Here is a 17316-nt window from a genome sequence, read left to right on the forward strand (position 1 = left end):
TCGCAAGCAACAAAAGATCAAAATAATGATGGTGATCAACTAATCATCTTCATGATTATATTAAATGTACTATTTAAATCTTCATGGAAAAAATTCATCACCAAATAGCAAGTAGCAAACTTACAAATATCTCAAGTCTAAGTATCCAAAATTCCAAATATATGCTATTTAACATTAATACTTATATTCATAGTTCCATACATATATATTTAAAACATAATATTGATCTCTCAATGTCATAATATCAACTTAAACTATACCTATTGTTTATTATAAACAAACTGATATATTTAATTACAACTTATTCTTAAACAAAAAAGAGACATTAATATGCTTAAAATTATCCAAAAAATCATTCCATGTCAAGCATCAATCTATGATTATATGAGGCATAACAACTAAAATGAAGGAAGAAAACAAGTCAACACAACTAAAAAAATATTGGATTGGGTCAATGGGTTGGGTGACTAGGTGTTAGAATTAATTAGATAGATATTATATAAACAAATATTATTTGTTAATCAGGCTTGGTTCAAGTTCGATTCGGTTTTTAGATCTCACCACCAAAACCAAACTGAACAAATCAGTTTGTATGTCATAAAAATTGAAGTAAACTTAATCAATGGTTGGTTTTAGTTAGTTCATTTCAATCAGTTTTAAACACCCTTAATTTCAACCAAGTTGTAATATTTCTTAAGAGAAAAAAAACTAGAACAAATGTTTTGCCCAAAAATAATTAGATAAATATTTCTTCGTATAAAAAATGTAGGACATTTTTTGTTTTTTCAAGCTATTGTTGATTTAAAATATAAGACATTTTATAGTTTTATGAAATATTTTTTTTCATCATAGTGTTGATTAATGTGTGTTGAGTAATTATTAATGAAAAATTGTGAGTTTTAGTCATGGACAAGAGTAAACTTAAAAAAAAAAAAATCAATTTTTCATAAGACTTTTAAGGGGAAAAAACCTAGAACAAATGTTTTGCCCCCCAAAATACACTAGGTAAATACTTTGTGTCAATATTGTAGGACATTTTTTTTAAAGTTATTATTGATTTAAAATATAAGACATTTTATTGTTTTTAACAAATATTTTTTTTATCAGTATCGATTAATGTGTGCTGAGTAATCATAAATGAAAATTTGAAGGTGTTAGTTGTGTAAAAGAGTAAAGCATTAAAAAAAAAAGATCAAATTTTCATAAAAATTAACAAAACATTAAATTTTTTTAATGTACATTTTATAATAACTAATTTAATTTTTTTTAACTAAATGATATTTTATTTAAGCTCGTCGAAATTGGTTCTCATTTTTATCCTCCGTCCAAAACTGGATATTAGGCCAGTTCCCAATCCAATTGATTGGATGTTTGTTTGGATTAAAAATCCAGCTGAGTCACCACCTCGGCCATGAAGATTCCTTACCGTGCAAGTAACATTAGTTTTCAAGACCACAATGAGAATAAAAGGCCAATTTTAACCAAATTGTTGCTAAGCAAATGATCTATAAAAATAAAACCAGCATGAAACAACAAAAGCAGTAAATGAAAGCTTCAACAATGTATCAACTATCAACAACTAGTTGGAGCCTATGAGTAATCATATCAACAATCATAGTGCAGCACCATGAGGCCCTTGTTAGCTGTTTTCCCTACCATACTCCTTTCATGATGCTTTCTTTAATTCCCAATTTACAGAATGCTAAATGCTAAACCATGCATTGTGACCATAAATTAGTGGATATAATATATGACCCACAGAAATTTAACTGAGATCAATATCAACCCTCTCTGGTTTTCCCCTCTCAGTCTGGTTCGCAGTGAGCTCGATTCCTAGCTGTCCTTTATCCCCGGCACCAAACGCGTATAGCTTGCCTGATTCGGTGAGCGCAAAGGTATGGGCGTTCCAGTATATAGAGTTGGTCAGGCTGATCTGAACCACCCTTTCATTCTTCTGTTTCAGTGATGTTACAAGCTTTGGACTTAGAACATTTGAGTGGCCGTTGCCCTGTACACGTACAAACATTGAATAGATGAGCAACTTAGCAAAGTCAATATATTATTGGCAAACAAGGAACATAACTTGTAATAGAATGTGTCAATAATAGCAAGTAAACAATATTACAATCTGGTTTTGAAGCTACAATAAGATATACAGTCTAAAAAAGAACTTAGCAATAATGTATAATGTAAACTTGAATTTCGTTATTAGAAATCATCTACTAGTCTACAATTGGTTGCTTGGATCAATTGGCTAGAGGGTTGATCCAACTTAACCAAAGGTCTTGCGTTCGAGCCTTAGGTATGCAGTAGCGATTATATTCTTGATAAGAGGTCTGCCCTTCAAAATGGTGCTTGCAAGTTGTCAACTGGATCACTCTAGGTTAAAGACCTAAGATACCAGAGCTAAAGTAAAAATCGTAGACTAGTCTCACGAAGAGAAGCAGATTATATGTAAGATTTCTGTCCTCAAGATTGTGTTTTCTCACCAGTAGATCTACCTTGAGATCCAAACTCTAATATTTCACCCAACAGTAAAGTGATAATCTCAAAGTGCATCTAATGGTGAGACTTGAAAGGTGAAGCTCTCCATAGAATCATCCAAGAACATACAAAAAAGTGCAAAAGCAAAGCAGACCTGTCCATCATCATTTCCGGCGTTATGGCCAAGACTAGAAGATTCTCCACAACCAAATGAATACACATCACCATTGTCGGACACTACAAAGGTTGTGTAATCTCCTGTAGCAACATGAACTGCTTTGACATCGCTCAACGCTTCCACCACCTTAGGTACTGATTCACAATCTTCATTACCATGACCCAAGCAGCCATAGCGGCCCCATCCCCACGTGCAAACACGGCCGTCCTGCCCCACTATAGCAGCATGCCACGCACCAGCTGCAACTACCATGGGTTGAAGATTTAAATTCTGGAACTGTTCGATTAAACGAGGATACTTCTCATCAGTTCTTGAACCATGTCCAAGCTTCCCACCTAAGCCACACCCAACTGAGTACACTGACCTGTTATGTATTCAAGAGAGAATCATGAGATCAATAAAACTCAGCTATAAGTAATAACAATGATCTAAACTACATTCATCAGGTTCTCATGCAAGAACATGAAGATGTCAGAAATTCTGTATAAATTGACAGTCAAGGTAAGGAGTCACAGTTGGAACTCACATTCCACTAGGTTGACATGCCAGACAAAGTAGGTAGCAGTATCCAGCAGCTATTTGCACAACTGGTATGTGTTCAAGAGCTCCTAACAAAGGATGGGGTTGCTTATCATTCAGATCAGTATGATGACCGAGTCTCGCATCACTGCCCCAAGAAAATGTATAAACCCTGCCTTCTCTTGACAACACAGCTGTGAAGAAGTTTCCAATCACAGCTTGAACCACGAATATGTTCTTCAAAGACTCAACTAACAAGGGAGTTGTAACAATCTTTGGTCCTTGAGCTCCAATCTCAGCTTCCCCAAAGGAGTCTTTCCCAAAGGCATATACCTGCCCAGAATCACTGATTAACATTGTCCTCCCAGCCCCACAAGCTGCTTGTATAATTCGAATTCCTTGCAACGATCTGCAAAATAATGAAGCTCTGTAAACATTTAATCAACTATTGACCTTCCAATTAAGCTGCAATGAGTTAGATAAGGCCAAATGAACTAGCCTGATAGGGCAAGGTCGCCATTGCTCTTCAGTAGTACCATGCCCAAGTTGTCCTGAATTGTTGGAACCGAATGAATAAACAACCCCTTTTGATGTCACAGCAATACTATGACCAGGACCTGCTACTGCCTGTGATTTCTCCCTCCTACTACATGCTTCTCCTGCAAGCAGAAATCTCAGAACCAGTTTCCAAGAATCTCCACATATTTGCTTCAATTCTTGCTTCTGTTCTGTTGTCATTGGCCGAAAAATGGCTCTCTTTTGGCACATGTCGAATGCAGCAATCTCTGACAGGGACAAACTAAAGTCGGGGGTAAAGTTTGCAGGCTGTCTAAAGAAGGAGCATGTTGCCTGCAGCATCAGCAGCCGCATTCAAAATGGAACCAGCATTTTTAATATTAGTATCGCCATTCAAGAACAACTTCAAAATTGAAATGCAGACAAGTATAGCACTTGCCTCTAAATTAGCAAGGTCTTGAGGATCCAAATTACATGTTGTAAGGACATGAAGTACAATGGAGGGATTAGCGGACAAGGGAAATTCTCCAGGACTAGAGTCCCCATAGCAATGGCGTTGTTGTCGTTCAAATGGTGGTAGAGGTGAGGCAACAATGGCAGTAATTGGCTGGTCAGGAATGTTATGGTATTGAATAGCAGGGGTTCCGCTAGTTGTGGCATCCATGGGCACTGCTGATCTTATGCAGTGCCCAAAACTTTGCAGAAGAAAAGGTCTAAACTTCTGGGAATTATGAAAATTGTGCAAATTTTATTACTACATTAATTTCTCAATTAGTCCAATTATAGTATCTGAAACTCTAGATATTCTTCCAACTTGCAAAAAGTGTGTACCTCAAAATATAATTGACTAGCAAATCTCAGGTCTCAAACCTACAAAGAGAAACATGCTAATAGAAACTCATTATGTGACACAAACGTTAAAAAGAGAGGGGAAAAGAAAAAAGAGAGAGACACACACACAAAAGAAACAAAGAGAACTGAATTACAAGGCAATCTTTCACCATCTAGTATATTAACTAATAAATTTAATGCACCAGATGGCATACACTTGGACCATGGAAGCGGAGAATCAGAAAGCCATATCATCCCACAAAAAACCACTTGAAAAATCGGAGCCAGACAAGAAAATCAGGAGCCGTGGTTTAAGGCAACTTTTAGTTTATGTAACCCAGAGGAAGGAAAAGCTTGAAAGATGGAAGGTGAAAAACGCTGAGGCAAGGCGAACCATAAACGGAAACCTTGAGAACAAGTATACTATTCCAAAACGATGGGATATTCTATATCCAAAAAGGAATTTCAAAATCGGAGTCGTTAAGTCTAGTCTATTCATTCACGTGAAGTCATCATAACTCGTTGAAGTAAAAAGATCCCAATCAAAACGAACCAAACCAGCAAAATCATCCTCCATGGCTGAAAAACCCAGAAACAGAGATTGTAATTGCAATCGGCTTTGCAATCAATATTTCTGGAGGGAAAAGCGAAAGAAAACCACTTTTTTTTAGCTTTTCCCAGATCAGAGAATTGTCGGTGATCCAATCAACAAGTATACTTGTTGAAAACGCAACCAGAAAAAGGGCATTAGAAAACAAAAAATCTAAATCACAGGCTTAACAAGTTAGCGATAAGTGGATTATGATCGTTAACAGATCGAGGCATAAAAAACTCGGAAACGTGATTACATATCAGGGGCATCCACGATTCCTGAAAATCAGTCAGCATCCGTCAACGATTGCACAGAAATTCACGTTTTTCTTAACCAAAAGCAGCGAAATTTGGATCATTAAACAGCAGCAAGGTGGGTGTTCGATTAATGTCTATATCTATTAATGCATGTATGTATACAGACAAGTGAAAGTGAGGGTGTTTGAGTTTCAAGGAGATCAGGAGGAGAGAAACGAAGAGAGGATGGAGGGTTTTGTTTCTTGTCTTGTGTGATGTGGGTGGATGAATTGAAAAATTCTAGCTTTATCACGGGAAGCTTCTCTCTCTCGTTTCTCAGAGGCGATGATGACGTGTAATTTAGGATGAGCATTATTTACACGCAAGCATTCCCTCTCAATTAGAGAAAAAATTACTCATTTGGATTTCAACGAACAAAAATGGAATATAAAAAAATTAATTAACAGAATATGATTATATATGGATAATATTTTTTAAAATTGATTTTGATAATTAAAAATGTTTAAATAATTTTTTTAAAATCAATTATAAAAGCTCAAGTGGAAGGAAAAAAAAAGTTCAATTGATAATAATTGATTCTCAAATTCAAAAATAAAAATTAATTATTTGATACTTATAATTTTAGCTTAATTATAATTCAATTGTTAAACTTTGACTCATTATAACTTTAGACTATGAGAGCTCTCAATCATATGAATAGTTCAATGTGCACATTGGCACCTAAATGTGGATCATCCAAAGTACATTAGCATGGCCCCTAAATTTTTGACTCGATTTTAACTCAATTTTTAAATTTTAACTCTTACAACTTAATCCTTATATTTTTAATCATTTAAATATTGGTCCTTATATCTTAAAAAATGGAATTATAAAAATTAAAATTATGTTAACATTTATTGTTGATATTTTAAATTACCAAACACTTTTAATCTTTAGAAGAATCAATATTTAAATGGTTGAAACTATAAAAACTAAATTACAAGAAGTAAAATTCAAGGACTGAATTAAAATTGAATTAAAACTATAAAAATTGAGTTATAACAAATTAAAATTTAAAAATGAGTTATAATTTAGTCAAAACTAGAGAGATCAAATAACTAATTTTTCTTTAAAAAAAAATTTGCCAAAAGAAATTTTATAAGGCAAATGAAATTTGAAAAAATTAAGGGTGTTTGGATAATATTTTCCAAAACTATAGTTTTGTAGTAAAAATTGATTCTATACATATATCCAAACAAATCTCACATCATTTTTAAGAACAAGGCTAATATATTTAATATAATTTTATCCAATCAAATTAAGACATGTAAACTTTAATATGTTAATAGTATTAATAAAAATTTATTATAGAATAAATAATTTATCATAGATACACATTTTTGATTTAATCAAAAACAAGCATATTAAATATATAAAGTTAAGTATGGAAGTTTTTTTCTTTTAAATTCGTGTTTAATTAGAAATGGGTGTTGGTCCTAGGATAACCAAGTGTCATCGTCTAAATACCAATGTAAAATATATATATATATATATATATATTGTGAGAATTATTTTTAATTTAACCTTACAATATTTCAATCTAACCCAATTATATTATCATATTTTTTTAAAAAAAAATCGTTTTTGATTATCTCTTTCTTTCCATACTCTTCTTTCTCCTGAAATACATTAGTACATATTTTATTTTATTTTTCTCTATTTCAAAATATTATCTGTTATAGGATTATCCAACCAGAAATGGAAGGGAAGGGAAGTGCTGTGAGAAGAAATTCGTGAGTTGGATCATTTGCTAGTCTTCGAATCAATCCAACAATTCCTATCACCAAGAGATGGCTTCATGATTGATTTTATACAAATTGTGTAGCATTCTTTATTGAGGTCAATCTCATTATCTCACACATCCAGTGGAACTTTTCCCAGTTAAGTAGGTCAATAACTTCCATATTTAATACTAATAGAAAGCAGTAAAATAGAAGATAAGGACATGGCAAATAATGTTCGGTTTGTATTTTTTTTATTTTTTTCTTCCAAAAAAACATTTTTTAGCTATAATGATTATGCAATTAGAGATTTAGGTCAAGTTAACACGTGTTTTGTTTTTATAAATCAAGGCTTTGGAATGAAGTGTATGTGTGAGTAAACAAGGAAGCATCAGACATGCGATGAGTATTAAGTTGGCTTAACTTGAGGGCGAAAGGTAGTTTTGATCAAAACCAATGCAATATCAAGCAATCTAAAAGTCTTTTTTTTTCTTTATATACCAACCTAAACAAAACAAATTCAAGTATTATTAAGCTCGCTTGAGAGTAGCTTTTATTGTTAAAGCTATTTGAAAATAATTCTTTTAAAAATATTTTCTATATTCACACATTTAAATTTAAAAATTAAAACATTATATTTGAACGGACACAACTCTTACTAAAATCAACATCTGTTTATAGCACATTATAAGTTTTAAATTGTATGAACAAAAAGTTTTATAACATTTGAAGAAAAAGTTTAAACGGGTTTGGCCTCAAAGACTCACCAAGATCAAAATATATCTTTAAATTTAATGAATATTTACAGAAGTGATTATACGTTACCCATTAACAATCATAACTTTATAAATTATGAGTGAAATCTTATCAATTGAACTAACTTTTGTTGGTTGAATGAAAAGTTTTCTTTGTCTTCAAGATGGAAAGTGAGTGAAGACGAGGGAGGTAGATGAAGAGCATCTAATGAATTCATGGACAGACAAAAAGGAATGAGTGCTTTGTCCTCAATCATTTCATCATGTAAGCCTTCTTCAAAGCCTTCGTAGAAAGAAATTAAGTAGGATCTGACATGTGTCCGAACGTAAAGCCAAGCTAGTTTCCCAAACATACGTAACTCGCACAATTGATCAAATCCGATTGTTATTAGTATCATTTTAACTGGATCACGCAATTTACTCCTTTTCAATCCTGGCCATCAGCAACTGAACTTTCATTATTATCATATAGACATAATTTCTTAAGAAATCACTCTAAATCAAACTTATTGGTATACACGTGTTTAACGATCATTGGTTGGATGTTGGATTTTTCCACCCCAAAAATACTAACCCCTAGTGGCTTCTGACATAGAACGTTGACTAAATAACGGCGGCGTGATAATCATGCCATTAAATAAAACCAATGTTAGAAATTGACGTCTCCTCGTCTTCTTATATATTTCTGAGGCAAAACTATTGGAAACAGTAATAAATCAACATTAACCAAAAAAATTAAAAAAGAAAACATAAAATACAATGCAGTAAATCATGTTGGGTACCAGATAAAATTAAATGACTATAAACATATATATTATTAGTATGCAACAATCGATATAAGGAACATTTGTGAAGGAGAGAAAAGTGTCCGGCAAGTTTTTTCATGCTTAGTTTTTCCATTCATCACATGATGATATCATCAGAGTTTTTATGAATCTTACTCTATAACTCTCTATCTTGATTACTTGACGTTGCAGTTACAGTATACACAATGTTTTAATTATTGTTAACATCTATTGAGAATTTTGTTCATATATATATATATATATATATATTTAAACATGATGTATTAAGACCGATATGGCTCTGTGTTTTGCTCCCAATTTAATGAACAAAGTTTATTTTCTCTACTAAGTTGAGCCTAGTTCTAAATAAAATAATCGTGCGCACATTCCTTTATTCTCAGGCACAATATGGAGAACCCATGTCAACACGTCTACTTTAAATCCTCTAAACATGAAGCTCATATTTCATGCCTAAAATAAAAAAGAATGGCAAACAAAATTTAAATATATAATTTATATTTATATTCTCCCTTAGTCGACCCCACCTAATAGGATAAAGGCTTGTTGTTGTTGTTGTTGTATATTTATATTCTCTCTTCACTCTCCTAAGGCATGAGGCTTTCAAGGGGAAGAAAAATACAACACATCTGCCTAACTACACCCCTTCTCTTAATTATTGAGCATGCCAATTGACATTAATGATCACTATATCTTCCTAAAGTGAACATAGAAGCTTCCTGATCAGTTAAGGATCAAATAATGCAAAAATCCCACATATAACACTGAGTTATATGATTTCCAAAGGTTGCCTGTGTTCATATCGTGTATGTGTCAATGGCGAAGCTGGGAAGATCCATGTGAAAAGAAATAGCTTTGGGCCTCATGAAGAGAGCAGTTTGATTCCACAATGTTCATGAAGAAAGCTTTCTAGTGTATAGGAACCAGCAACAAATCTAACTACTCAATGCACACAATTGCCTGAAATAATAATGGGATATAAAAAGGACCCCATAAATTTCCAACAACACCACTACAAATTGAGTATGAGATCAATGCCCAACACCCATAAATTCCCAGCAATAAATAAATTCACCTGCAAGTTATTGTGGGCTGTGGCGTAGTGTCACGGGGCTAGTCTTTCGACCCGTGCGGCACTTAGACAACCTTTACTGAAAGTTGCTAAGTAAGCCTAACTCGTATGAAAGGAGGATACTTGGCTAAGAAGAGGAAAGGGAAAGCTTGAAGGTAAAGGAGAGTAGAGAGAGAATGTGAGAGTTCTATAGCTTTGAGAACTCAAGGATGATTTACAAATGAGGAGGGTGAGGTATTTATAGACCTCTCCTTAGATCTAGAATGTTCTCACCTCCTTAATGGACGGTGGAGATTAAATCTATCCTACGGTTACAATTGATTCTCTAGAATTCACTTAACAAATATCTAGATATTTTAATGGAAGAATCTAGAAACAATATTAAAATATTGAGGCTAGAGTTGTGTAGGCTTCTCTAGAATGTTCTTGCACTATCTAGCACTCTTAAGGTTAGCTGGGAGCCTTCTGGAGGGTTCTGGAGCATTTCGGACCTCTTTAACCTTGTGAAAAATGACGAAACGTGACAGTAGGGTGACTAAAAAACACAAAATATAGTAAAAGGAACAAGCAGTCAACTTGAAAACGATGGACTTAGCCAAAAAGAAAATTGAAAACTATGGAAGCCTTCATTGTTTCATTTTGTATAATTGTCTCTAGAAATAACTTCACCTCAAAGTTGTCCTAGAGCATGGCCGATCTTGAACTAAACCCTAAAAGTTCAAAACATGCAAATTAATACAAGTCAATGACCCAAAATATCCTGGCAAATTTTAAATTGAGAAAATATAATTATCAGTTCTTATAATTTAATTAAATTTTAATTTTAATCCTTGTAATTTTTTTCAATAATTTCAATTCTTATAGTTTTAAAAAAATTAGATGATGTTTGTTTCTTAAATCCTTGTAATTTCAGTTTTTTTAATATTTGAAGTCCTTACGAGGACTGAAAACACTAGAAAAAATTAAAAGAATTAAAATAAAATTCAATAAAATTATAGAGATCAAAAATTATATTTTTTTAAAAAAAGCAAACGTTCGGTGTCATACCACAAAAACATACCTTGAGTCATGGAAATTCCTGAACGAAAATATCTCCTCTATAAGATCAAAACCAAGGCACGTATAAGAATACTTTAGGTGACAAGTTGGCAAAGGTAATCCGAAGCATCTGTTTCTAATAAGGATGCCTTTATCATTCTTTTTATTCATGGAATTGAAGGGGGAAAAATTACATATAGTACAAACTCCAACTACGAAGCTACAAAATCAGCCATCATGATGACACTCCCATTTCTATCACGCTGATGACACTACCATTTCTATCAGGCTGATGTACAATGGCAACCAGGATTACAAAATGCAAAAGGAGGCTGTGTTTTAAAATTTCTCTAGTTGGAAAATGGGCCAGTCATTCTTGGCACACTGAAATTCCTATATCTTCTGGTTTCTCAATCCTTTGTTGATTGATCTCCGTCTTCAGCAGGAGCCTTGCTGTCTGTGGCAGCAGGTGTGTATGCTTCTGTTTCCTGTGATATAGTGAATTTGGCTCATAAAAAAAACTGCATGATCTGTAAAAATGTTAACTTAAACAACAACAACAACAACAACAACAACAACAACAAGCCTTTGTCCCACTAGATGGGATTGATTATATGGATTGCAAGACAACATTGTACTCTATCATTTACTAAGCTTTTAGAAATACTATTAATTAAGAGATAACGTTCAACAACTTTCAAAAATATCCTCTTAGACCTTTCTCTACTCTTCTTAATAGGGCTCAAAGTTATATGTTCCACTCTTTTTATTGGTGCCTCCTACGGTCTTCTTTTTACATGCCCAAACCATCTCAAATGATTTTCTATCATTTTTTCCTCAATAGGTGTTACCCCCATTTTTTCGAGTACGCGCTCACTTTTTTTTTTTTAATCATGTTAACAATTTTTGTCACATCATTAACTTCAAAGTGACAAAAATTGTCAACATGATAAAAAAAAAAAAGAAGTGCAAAAAGAATTCAAATTCCAAATATTCTTGTCGTCTTCTCAACCAGAAGATATTTTTGTCAAATATAATATCATTTGGTAGGCTGATCTATTCCATATTCTCGACCATCACAATACCTGAAAGCATCGCAAGAGCAAGATATTGCACTCTAAGAATGATCATAAAATAAGTGAGAAAAATTGCAGAGCAAACCATCCAAAATAGAGGACACAACAATGCGCTTAGAATGAATTTGGACATGCTTTTAAGGTTCCAATCAAAATATAAACCCTTAGAAAAGAAGGGAGAGTTTGAAACTTCCCCAAACTTCCTCATTCTCATACATTGTGACAGGAACCAACAAACACATCTGCACCATATTGATATGTTTTATACACCAAATTTAAATGAAAATAGCAATCATACCTTTTCTAGACTTCTCTCATTCCTTTCATTGAACTGGAAATTAGCAGAACCATTATTTTCTGCCTGCAATGTAGATGTGGCATTTTGATGTCTTCCAAAATCCTCACTAGATGGATTGCCATTTACAACAACACCAGAAGTAGAAGGATCATTATTTGCGGTCACAGCCTCAGACTTCACAACAATTAAATCATCTCCATCCCCATGTCCCCCCTGAACTGTTTTGTCCCTTGCCTCATGCACTTCAGTTGCTTTACCTGCTGCCTCCTCTGCTTTCCTTTTTTCTTCTTCTCTCTGTCGTCTTCTCTTTGCCTCTTGCTCCTTTATTTGCTTAAATCTGCAAAAGGAGAGTAAAGCAGTGTCATGATATGAGGGGTGGAAAATATACTAAGACATGGCAAAATGAGGCTGTCCACAATCACTTACCTGTCACCTGGTTTTGGCCCCTCTGATGTTGACTTCTCACCTAGACTGGCCTCTCTTTTAGGGGGAGGATTTAGCTCAGAGACTGACTTCTGAATCTGCATTAAGTCATCGTTTACTGTACTATCACGTACTTGCATCACTGGGTTTTTAGCCCCTCCAAGTTTTTGAAGCCATACTTGTTGTGCTGTGCTCAATATATTATTTGTGAACCTGCACAACTTAAAACAAAATATATAAATATATAATATAATATATAGGTAGGGCAGCAGATGATCAAATAAATAATGCCAAATTAAAGGCCTTCTACTTTTGCCTACCAGTAAAGGCTTAAACCGGAAGGAACTGACAGGGCAAAGTAACCAATCATTAAAGGAAGGACCTTAGTTAGGGCCTGAGAACTCTTCATATTGGGATCATTAGGCTGAAAGTCAACATGAAAAACAATGAGAAACTAAGCTACATAAATGGGCAAACACAAAAAAGGAACCTCGTTTTCTTTCCCTTCATGAGTAGGATGAAGCTTAGAACCTGCATCTATCAGATTGAATTATGCATACAACAAGACTAACCTGTGACGACTGCATTATTTGGACAGAAATGTACTGAGTGACAACCAGTAATACAGGCAACACAAGGTAGGCCAATGTATCCGACCATCCAAGAGGTGGGTGACCATCCTGATGAAAAAAGAAAGAGTAGAGAAACCCATTATGGAACAGACACCACGTTGAGATCCAACCTGAAGCACTAGACAAAAAATATATAAAAATTTAAACAACACTATCTTCTATTCTATTAATATAATAAAAAAAATTGCAATTCAACCTCAAATGATTTGAAGATGAAAAATGAAATATAATGGTAGCCATAATACACAAACACTAAAATCCTCGAAAGATGTGACATACCACAAAAGGAAACAGCCAGGAGATACCACTTCCATTTTGACGAGCAGCAATTGTAGTTGGGCCAGCAAGGGAAGGAATCCAGAAGAAGCCCTCTGTAAGAAGTCCCTTGTGTATTCAATGAAAGTGTAAAATCAGTCGTCGAAAGTAGCAACATATAACCTCCCTCAACAAGTCAAAAATTAAATTTTGTAGTAGCAAATCAACTTATATGCAAGCTACCTCATCAGCCACATTTGAAAGTGCTCTATATAGCCCAATCCATACAGGTATTGTTGCAAGCGTAGGCAGGCATCCTGGAACAGAGAGAGGTGGAAATATTACAAAATGAATTACCAATTTAATTTCATGAGCAACGGCTTAATGCTTTATACATGGTTGCTAGATGCCTACCACTGCCTAAGCCATTAAAAGAGTTCTTATCCAATCAAGGATACAATGATGTTTTCACTTTTAGATGAATTTGAAGAACATACAAGTTACAGGAGCAAGGTTCTGAAATTAGTCACAGGAAGCCTCATCCTGATTTACAAACTTTGTTGTAGTCAAATTATGTCATGAATACCTGCTAGAGGATTAATGCCAGCCAATTTATATAACCGAGCAGTCTCAAGTTGGATCCTTTCCTGCAAGGAGAAAAGTTATATGACATATGGATAAACAAGATCACATTGGTGACTAGTATTGAAAAGCTACCAAAAGAAGTAATAGAATTGAAATTCGATCAAACAGTGTAGTAGCCACTTCACTTTTTTTTTAATAATAAAAACAAAAATTAGGTTGATTTAAAGCTTCCTTGGTTAAAAGGTTTCAATGGAACATCCTAAAGTTTTTAAAGAGTGTTTCCCACCACCACAGTAGTACAGTCATAAATCATGAAAGAAGTTTCATTTGAAAAAGTAAATTAAGGAGGCCAAATAAATTACCTGATCACCAGCATAACGTTGCTGAATAGCCTTTATTTGAGGTTGCAAAGACCGCATAGCTAAGGAAGATTCTACCTGTACAATGTCATTCACCTTTACATAATGAATTGATGATAAATATGAAATGAGAAACTACATAGCCTGTTAAGGCTTGAGAACCTTGCTATTGTCAATAGCAGTGTTACTCAGAACCATACATTTTTTATGAGAACGAAAACATGCAAAAAAATTCACAAATGCCATGGATTATTATAAAAAATAAGTCCTTCAGAAATACAGACATGAGATCGGTTATTTACTGAAGTTTGCAAATCAGCAAGAGTGATTTATATTGCAACAAGGACAAACCTGTTTCTTTGTCAATGGAAATGTAAGAGCCTTAACGAGAATCGTAAGGAGTATAATAGCAAAACCATAAGCATATGGTACGTGCAAAACAGAAAGCCCATCCTTTAGTACCTGAAAGTTTAAGTTACTTCTTACATAAGTATCGGACCTTGACAGAATATGATGATAGATTGCAGAAATACATTCATTAGATGATTGAAGGGCAATGAGATGATTAAGTTGTATTATCTTTATTCTAATACTCTTCTATTTTAGCTGGGTTCCAATAGGAAAGAGGAGGCATTCAACTTGTATTACTTTTAAATTATTAATAATAATCTACACATAACAAGGAATTGCTGAAAAGTTTTGCTAAAATTCTTCAACACGAGATGCTACCCCCCTTCTTCTTTTTGTAGTTTTCCACGCAATACTCAAATCTGGATCCGTCCCTAATAATAATTCTAAGTCTTGAAATGACATGGGAACGAAAACTGCGGAAAGGCAAACGCGGAACTGCCTTTCAACTTATTAGCTTAAGCTCAGATAGTCCATCGATTGTTCAATTGGTGTTTTCAAAAACAAAAAATTTGACAATTACGAGTAAAGCAAATTCAACAGAGTCAAAGAGCACGGGAGTTCAAAGTTCATACCTTGAGAACGCTCTCCATGTAACCGGTAATACCAGAAAGCCAGTCGTTGCTCTGTTTGGCGGTGGTAGTCACCGTATCGGAAGATGAAACAGCGGCATCGGCAACAGTGTACAGAAAAGCGTCAGCTCGATCAAGCAAGTCCTTGACGAGCTCCTCAGCACCATGAGGTTCCGGAAGGAAACCAGGCTTGAAGGCGAACCTGGTGACGGAAAGCGAACCGGGAAGGAAGTGCCTGGAATGGAAGAGATTAGTGTGGTGATGAGGTCGATGAAGGAGAGGGCGGGGCGTTGAAGTCGGCCGGTAAAAGAAAGGAAAAGAGGTCGCGCTCGGCGCGAAGAATAGCAGAGTCGCCATGTGGAAGAAGAAGAAACCCTAGCTATGAGCTACAGCTATTGATGCTTGTGGTGAACAAGACGTAGCATAGAAGAGGAAGAGAAGGAGACTGGGTGGGTTGTCTTCAATGGCGGTATGGTTAGAGTTGCATTCGAGTGCTTTTGTTGTGTGATGAACTGATGATATCTCTGGAGCGCAAATATTGGAGTCTTTTTTCCTGAGTTTCTGGGTTTTAGGACTTTTGGGGAAGGACAAATATTAAAAAATAAATAAATAAATAAATAAATATCTCCTTTGTTTAGTAAGGGAAAAAAAAATATTTTTAAAAAAACAAGTCGCTCATAATTCATTAAGTGCAAGAAGCGCTATATTTCATATTAGGATAGGATTCATGCCGCTAAAGTGAAAATTTTCTAGTTACAATTTAAATGAAATTTAATAATAAAATAGTTGTGCTTTTTTATATAATCAAAAGTATGGGTGAGTTATATTTTGATGGCTCATTAGAAGTATGATATACCTCCATGTGTTTAAAAAAATATTTATAGGTGTATTTATAGATTCTTCATTAATAAAATTTTTATATCAGTAATGATATTTAATCTCATAATTTCATTGATTATTGATCAAATTATTATTAACTGAATTAATTTTTACTGGTTAAAATGATTGTGCTGCGAAAAACTTGTAAATTGAACGAACACATGATTGTTTCAGTAAAAAGTCTCAAGATTTTACCTTTTTTTTTTTTAAATTTTGTAAGTCTACACATGTCCTCACATCATGATAGTGATGATGCCCTTTACTTTAATTGACCTTTATAAACGCAGAATTTTTTTTGAAAAATTTACCCTCAAGTAAGTCAACAATATTCAAATCTAACTCATTGAATGATCATATAAAAATTTGTAAATTGAGATGGATGCAATATATATATATATAAACTAACACATAAATACTCAAACATAAAGATTAGGGATCACACATTTAAATTTCAAAGTTACAGGAAATAAATTGCATATGACTTCCAATTAAGAAGGATAACGTGTAAATGGATATTATTAAAGTGTTAATGATTAATGAATTTTTTTTTTTTTACATGACATGTCTATTGTCCAACTCCCTGTCTATAGAAAATGAGATTATTCAGCTTTAATATTAATATTATATTTTAACTAATGCAGAATTTAAAATCAAAATATTCTTTTAATTGATATTCTATAAAAAAAATATTTTTATTTAAAAAATAGCTAATTAAAAGTTTTGAATCTTTCTTTTTAGTTAACTACATGTATTTTTTTATTAAAAATAATTTTATTTAAAATATTAGTAAATAATAAATGTGAACACATCTGCTAGCAAAACTTAATTCTTAAATTTAGTTATTATAGTGATATGCAACCAAAAGCCCAAACCATACCATACCCATTAATAATTTGTTGGGTAAAGGAGTAAATTTACTGATAAGTTATTTTTCAAAAAGCAAATTAAAAGGTGGAGCAAAGAAATTCCTCAAGGGTAAAAAAATAGAGCATTTAACACCTTACATCCATTCTCAACAAACAAC

General features: G+C 33.6%; 2 protein-coding genes across 6 annotated transcripts; both read right to left on the reverse strand.

The window, feature by feature from the left end:
• Window positions 1-1458: 1458 nt before the first annotated feature.
• LOC129296230 (ultraviolet-B receptor UVR8-like) lies at window positions 1459-5634 on the reverse strand. 5 transcript variants are annotated; one of them, XM_054934823.1, is made up of 7 exons: window positions 5377-5634; window positions 4529-4567; window positions 4172-4418; window positions 3681-4030; window positions 3189-3590; window positions 2639-3026; window positions 1459-2008 (listed from the first exon to the last, which is right to left on the reverse strand). In XM_054934823.1, exons 3-7 carry the CDS (start codon window positions 4355-4357, stop codon window positions 1766-1768), a joined length of 1569 nt encoding a protein of 522 aa, XP_054790798.1. In that variant the 5' UTR covers window positions 4358-4418; window positions 4529-4567; window positions 5377-5634; the 3' UTR covers window positions 1459-1765. The 5 variants fall into 5 exon arrangements, with proteins under 5 accessions (XP_054790798.1, XP_054790794.1, XP_054790799.1 ...); XM_054934819.1 differs by having other exon boundaries at window positions 4137-4418; XM_054934824.1 differs by having other exon boundaries at window positions 4529-4584.
• Window positions 5635-10912: 5278 nt separating this feature from the next.
• LOC129296231 (ALBINO3-like protein 1, chloroplastic) lies at window positions 10913-15960 on the reverse strand. The gene is made up of 11 exons (XM_054934825.1): window positions 15417-15960; window positions 14785-14895; window positions 14437-14511; window positions 14076-14136; window positions 13733-13806; window positions 13514-13618; window positions 13175-13282; window positions 12923-13026; window positions 12606-12815; window positions 12180-12516; window positions 10913-11293 (listed from the first exon to the last, which is right to left on the reverse strand). Exons 1-11 carry the CDS (start codon window positions 15768-15770, stop codon window positions 11216-11218), a joined length of 1617 nt encoding a protein of 538 aa, XP_054790800.1. The 5' UTR covers window positions 15771-15960; the 3' UTR covers window positions 10913-11215.
• Between the last annotated feature and the right edge of the window lie 1356 nt (window positions 15961-17316).

Source organism: Prosopis cineraria, unplaced genomic scaffold, assembly GCF_029017545.1.
Source record: "Prosopis cineraria cultivar Desert tree isolate PC_DT_omini unplaced genomic scaffold, ASM2901754v1 PC287, whole genome shotgun sequence".
Lineage (NCBI taxonomy): Eukaryota > Viridiplantae > Streptophyta > Magnoliopsida > Fabales > Fabaceae > Prosopis > Prosopis cineraria.